The following is a 6738-nucleotide window of genomic DNA, read 5'->3' as shown; positions in this document are numbered from 1 at the left end:
AAGTTCAAGTGGAAGAGATGCTTATTATGAACAAATTACAGCGAAAGATGAATAAAAATTTCCATGCGGAGGAAAGAATCCTGAAGACAGTGTCTTCATATGGAAAGATCCTTGAGAGTATTTACCAAAGCTGTGCCCATAATTTTGACTGAACAGATTAATTTTTTCAATAAAGGATTTTTAATCAATGCTTGTAAATAAAATTAATAATTTTATATTCATTGTTTTGGTTGGTGCCAAAACGTCCAAGGGCTTTAAATCTTGGTTTTTATGCTAAAATGTCCAGCACTAAAATATCCGGCACCAAACTGCAGATGGCAAAATGTCCAATTCCGTCTGTTTCTACTTTTCTTTCGACCCGTTTTGACAGCTCCATTTTGATCCCACTGTACCAACCCTTCTGTTTTGTCCCGTTTCAATCCCTGTCTCTTCCCCCTCTGCATTGACCCATCTGTTTCTACCTCTCTTTTGACCCGTTTTGAGAGCTGTTTCGACCCCATTTTACCAACCCCTCTGTTTCTGTCTCTCTTCACCGGTCTGTATCAACCCTTGTTTTGACAGCTGTTTCAACTGCACTGTACCCATCCCTCTGTTTCGACCCCTTGTTTTGAACTATTTCTAGCTCTGTCTTAATCCTTGTTTCGACCTTGTCTGTTTCTACCAATCTTGACCCGTTTCAATCCATTTCTTCCCCCTCTGTACCGACCCTTCTGTTTCTACCGCCCCTCTGTATCAACCTCCGTTTCAATCCTTATTTCTTTCCCCTCTGTATCGACCCTTATTTCCATCCATTCCTACCCTTTTTTACCAGTTTTGACAGTCCGTGTCAACCCCACTATACCAACCCCTCTGTTGTGACAGCTCCATTTTAATCCGTTTCGACCCTATGTTTCTACCCGTCTCTCTTGACTCCTCTGTATCAATCCCTGTTTTGATTCCTGATTCTACCCGTCTTGACCTGTTTTGACCACTCTGAACCAACCTGTTCCAATACCTTTGTTTCTATCCGATTCTACCTGTTTCGACCTCGTGTTTCCATTACTGTCTTGACTCCTCTGTATCGACCTGTTTCAACCCCTTTGTGTCTACCCCTCTGCATCAACCCCTCTGTTTTGATCCCACTGTTCCATCCCTGCTATTTTGACCCCTCAGTTTTTATCCTCTGTGAGTGAGCTGGCAGACTGAGGGAGAGGGCGGTATGAGAAAGCAGTGCAAAATGAGGGAGGGCGGAATGAGGGAGTGGGGAGGGATTTATTTCAACAATAAACATTTGACAGATTGTGATATTTGTTTAAGAAGATCATTGTATTTAAAGCTCTGACAGCTGTGAATCGCCACTCTGCAGTCAGCTGGGCTGTCAGAGCACTGAACGTAATACGGCACTCACAATGTCACCACTGGAGGTAGAATTCCCGGAAATTAACGGTGTGCTGTGAAATGTTGCCGGTTTCAGCCTGGCCTGCAATTTTTCCTGTTCCCTGGGCAGGTCGACAGTGAGGAAAGGGTGAGGTGGTTGGGGGCTGGAGTGGAGCAGAAACACTGTCAGGAGGGAGAGAGCAGGATGCTCCAAATGTGGCCCCAGCTGGATTGAATGGCCTTGTGTTTTACAGAAATACAAAGGGATGAGCCAGCTTTCAAACACAGCTGCTTTATTTGATATAGATCCAGGACATGAAATTCAATTCCTGTCATTGGGTGCATTGTTAGCGAAACACTATAATAGCATTAACGACTCAGGTTCGACCGCAGTCCTGCCAGTAAGGTGTCTGTACTGTACATTCCCCCTGTGATTGGTAGGTCAATTGGGCAGCAAGTGTTTCAGGGACCGGAGAGCCTTCAACTGTGGTGAATTGTTAATTTAAAAAAATATATAACTGGAGTTACTAAAATTGACGAAGAACATCCATTTCACCGCCACTTTCTACCACCTTAAAAAAGTATCCGACCACCCCCCCCCCCAACCAACCCCAGCTGAAACACTCCCTTTATCCACTTCCCCATGGAGAAGATTCACCAGTGTGAGATCACACCCCACCAGATTGAAGGACAATTTATTTCCCATGTTATCAGACACTGAATGATCTTCGTCTCTGCACCTTTGCACATGTGACAATAAACTTGAACCTGAAAGCAAATTGACAACAATACCAAGACCCATTCTGATTTGTTGCCTCAATAACCACAAAACTCTAGCCCCTCCTGGGTAATTGAGCGAGTTACGTTTAAATATTCCACATTTTGGAAATGTTATGTATGGGCCTGTTGGCGTTTCAGCAGGTCAGAGGACTGGATGAACCTCTTCCCGCACTCGAGCTGGTGAACGGCCTCTCCCTGGAATGGACCCGCTGGTGGGTCAGCAGGTGGGACGACTGGGTGAACCCTTTGCCACACTCGGAGCAGGTGAAAGGCCTCTCCCCGGAGTGGACCCGTTGGTGGGTTAGCAGCGTGGAGGACTGGCTGAAACCCTTCCCGCACTCAGAGCAGGTGAATGGCCTCTCCCCGGTGTGGATCCGCTGGTGGGTCAGCAGGTGGGACGACTGGGTGAAGCCCTTGCCGCACTCAGAACAGGTGAATGGCCTCTCCCCGGAGTGGACCCGCTGGTGAGTCAGCAGGGTGGAGGACTGGGTGAAGCCCTTCCCGCATTCGGGGCAGGTGAATGGCTTCTCCCCAGAGTGGAGCTTCTGGTGGGTCAGCAGGTGGGACAACTGGGTGAAGCTCTTCCTGCACTTGGGGCAGGTGAATGGATTTTCCCGAGTGTGGACCCGCTGGTGGATCCGAAGGCTGGAGGACTGGGCGAAGCCTTTTCCGCACTCAGGGCAGACGAACGGCTTGTCACTGTTGTGAATCTTCTGGTGGGTAACCAAACTTGATTGACATCTGAAGCCCTTGCCACACTCAGGGCAGGTGAAAGGCCTCTCGCTGGTGTGGACACGTCGGTGTATCTCAAGCTGGGACAAACTGGCGAAGGCCTTCTTGCACTCCGGACAGACGAATGGTTTTTCCCCGGTGTGGACCCGCTGGTGGGTCAGCAGGTTGGAGGAATGTGTGAAGCCCTTGCCGCAATTGGGACAGATGAATGGCCTCTCACCGGTATGGATACGCCGGTGTATCTCTAGCTTAGACAAACTAGTGAAGGCCTTCTTGCATTCAGGGCAGACAAATGGTTTTTCCCCGGTGTGGACCTTCTGGTGGCTCAGCAGGTTGGAGGAATGGGTGAAACTCTTGCCACACTCGGGGCAGACGAATGGCCTCTCCCCAGTGTGGACCCGCCGGTGCTTTTCAAGCTGGGACAAAGTGGTGAAGGCCTTCTTGCATTCAGTGCAGGTGAATGGCTTTTCCCCGGTGTGGACCCGCCGGTGGGTCAGCAGGTTGGACGACTCAGTGAAGCCCTTGCCGCACTCAGGACAGGTGAAAGGCTTCTCCCCGGTGTGGACACGCTGGTGCCTCCGCAGGCTGGACGATTCGGAGAAGTCCTTGCCACACTGGGGGCAGGTGAAGGGCCTCTCCCCGGTGTGGACCCGCCGGTGGTTCTGCAGGGTAGAATTCTGGGTGAAGCCCTTTCCACACTCGGAGCAGGTGAAGGGTCTCTCGCCGGTGTGGACCCGTCTGTGCCTCAGCAGGTCGGAGGTGTGGGTGAAGCCCTTGCCACACTGCGGGCAGGCAAACGGTTTTTCCCCAGTGTGGACCCTCTGGTGCCTCAGCAGGTTGGAGATGTGGGTGAAGCCCTTGCCGCATTGGTGGCAGGTGAAGGGCCTTTCCCCAGTGTGGACCCGCTGGTGGGTCAGCAGGTGGGACAACTTGGTGAACCCCTTGCTGCACTCGGGGCAGGTGAAGGGCCTCTCCCCGGTGTGGACCCGCCGGTGGTTCTGCAGGGTAGAGTTCTGGGTGAAGCCCTTTCCACACTCGGAGCAGGTGAAGGGTCTCTCGCCGGTGTGGACCCGTCTGTGCCTCAGCAGGTCGGAGGTGTGGGTGAAGCCCTTGCCACACTGCGGGCAGGCAAACGGTTTTTCCCCGGTGTGGACCCTCTGGTGCCTCAGCAGGTTGGAGATGTGGGTGAAGCCCTTGCCGCATTGGTGGCAGGTGAAGGGCCTTTCCCCAGTGTGGACCCGCTGGTGGGTCAGCAGGTGGGACAACTTGGTGAACCCCTTGCTGCACTCGGGGCAGGTGAACGACTTCTCCCCAGTGTGCACCCGCTGGTGTTTCATTAATTCACTCGACTTTTTAAAGTTCTTCCTGCAGACGGAACACTGGAACGGGTTCATCGCTGTGGGGATGAGAGGGAGTGACCAGGGGACAAATCAATGCAGTCGTACCCCGGGGCCCACGAGAGAGTGCGACCAGGCGATAAATCAATGCAGTCCTGCCCTGAGGCACACAAGGGTGTTCAGCCCGATGAAAGCTCCCGGAGAACTGGGCGGCGGGTTAAGTCAACACCGAGGCCGGGACTAGAGCCCGGGGACCCAAGAAGGAGCGTCCTAATAGCAGGCGATGCAAAACCCAGGAAAGAGAGCTGCGCATGCGTATCATGGAGCCAGGCCTCCGGCGCATGCGCACCACCGAGTCCAGCTTTCCCACCGTGATGCGTGCCGCGCACCGTCCCTCTGCGCATGCGTGCCACGGAACCAGGGCTGTCCCTGCCGCGGAGGCAGTCAGTTTGAGCGCTGAATTGTTGGAAAAGGCTGCTGCCAGACCCACGGGATCGGGGCTAGGGGCCTCTCCCCACCCAGCAGGACGGGAGGGATGGGATGGGGGCCTCTCCCCACCCAGCAGGACGGGAGGGAGGGGATGGGGGCCTCTCCCCACCCAGCAGGACGGGAGGGAGGTGATGGGGGCCTCTCCCCACCCTGCAGGATGGGATGGAGGCGATGGGGGCCTCTCCCCACCCAGCAGGAAGGGAGAGAGGGGATGGGGGCCTCTCCCCACCCAGGTGAGGGGATGGGGATGGGGGTCTCTCCCCACCCAGCAGGACGGGATGGAGGGGATGGGGGCCTCTTCCCACCTAGCAGGACGGGAGGGAGGTGCTGGAGGCCTCTCCCCACCTAGCAGGACGGGAGGGAGGTGCTGGAGGCCTCTCCCCACCCAGCAGGACGGGAGGGAGGGGCTGGGGGCCTCTCCCCACCCGGCAGGACGGGAGGGAGGGGATGGGGGCCTCTTCCCACCTAGCAGGACGGGAGGGAGGTGCTGGGGTTCTCTCCCCACCCAGCAGGACGGGAGGGGGGATGGGAGCCTCTCTCCACCCAGCAGGACGGGAGGGAGGGACTGGAGGCCTCTCCCCACCCAGCAGGATGGGAGGGATGGGATGGGGGCCTCTCCCCACCCAGCAGGACGGGAGGGAGGGGATGGGGGCCTCTCCCCACCCAGCAGGACGGGAGGGAGGTTGATGGGGGCCTCTCCCCACCCTGCAGGATGGGATGGAGGCGATGGGGGCCTCTCCCCACCCAGCAGGAAGGGAGAGAGGGGATGGGGGCCTCTCCCCACCCAGGTGAGGGGATGGGGATGGGGGTCTCTCCCCACCCAGCAGGACGGGATGGAGGGGATGGGGGCCTCTTCCCACCTAGCAGGACGGGAGGGAGGTGCTGGAGGCCTCTCCCCACCTAGCAGGACGGGAGGGAGGTGCTGGAGGCCTCTCCCCACCCAGCAGGACGGGAGGGAGGGGCTGGGGGCCTCTCCCCACCCGGCAGGACGGGAGGTAGGGGCTTTGGGCCTCTCCCCACCCAGCAGGATGGGATGGAGGGGATGGCAGCCTCTATCCACCCAGCAGGACGGGAGGTAGGGGATGGGAGCCTCTCCCCAACCAGCAGGACGGGAGGTAGGGGATGGGAGCCTCTCCCCAACCAGCAGGACGGGAGGGAGGGGATTGGGGCCTCTCCCCACCCAGCAGGACGGGATGGAGGTGATGGGGGCCTCTTCCCACCCAGGTGAGGGAATGGGGATTGGGGGTCTCTCCCAACCCAGCAGGACGGGATGGAGGGGATGGGGGCCTCTGCCCACCCAGCAGGACGGAAGGGAGGATATGGGTTCCTCTCCCCACCCAGCAGGACGGGAGGGAGGGGATGGGGCCCTCTCCCCACCCAGCAGGATGGTAGGGAGGGAATGGGGGCCTCTCCACACCCAGCAGGATGGAAGGGAGGTGCTGGAGCCCTCTCCCCACCCAGCAGGATGGGAGGGAGGGGATGGGAGCCTCTCCCCACCCAGCAGGACGGGAGGGTGCGGCTGGGGGTCTCTCCCCACCCAGCAGGACGGGAGGGAGGGGATGGGGGCCACTCCCCACCCAGCAGGATGGGAGGGAGGGGCTGGGCGCCTCTCCCCACCCAACAGGACCGGAGGGAGGGGATGGGAGCCTCTCCCCACCCAGCAGGATGGAGGGAGGGACTGGAGGCCTCTCCTCACCCAGCAGAACGGGAGGGAGTGGATGGGGGACTCTCCCCACCCAGCAGGACGGGAGGAAGGGGATGGGGGCCTCTCCCCAACCCGCAAGATGGGAGGGAGAGGATGGGGGCTCCTCCCCACCTCCCAGGACGTGATGTAGGGGATGCGGGCCTCTCCCCACCCAGCAGGACGGGACGGAGGGGATGGGGGCCTCTCCCCACCCAGTAGGTCGGGAGTGAGGTGATGGGGGCCTCTCCCCACCCAGTAGGACGTGAGGGAGAGGATGGGGACCTCTCCCAACCCAGAAGGATGGGAGGGAGGGGCTGGGGGCCTCTCACCATTCTGCAGGATGATATGGGGACCTCCCCA

At 57.9% G+C, this 6738-nt stretch overlaps 1 protein-coding gene across 1 annotated transcript; it reads right to left on the bottom strand.

Moving 5' to 3' along the window:
* Nucleotides 1-1632: 1632 nt before the first annotated feature.
* On the bottom strand, nt 1633-4521 carry LOC138764240 (zinc finger protein 850-like). Its single transcript, XM_069939884.1, is given in 2 exon segments — nt 1633-2309; nt 2312-4521. Coding segments are annotated over 2 exon segments (2013 nt in total). The 5' UTR covers nt 4263-4521; the 3' UTR covers nt 1633-2247.
* Between the last annotated feature and the right edge of the window lie 2217 nt (nt 4522-6738).

This window comes from Narcine bancroftii, chromosome 5 (genome assembly GCF_036971445.1).
Source record: "Narcine bancroftii isolate sNarBan1 chromosome 5, sNarBan1.hap1, whole genome shotgun sequence".
Classification (NCBI taxonomy): Eukaryota; Metazoa; Chordata; class Chondrichthyes; order Torpediniformes; family Narcinidae; genus Narcine; species Narcine bancroftii.
This window is presented reverse-complemented; position numbering and strand designations above follow the sequence as displayed.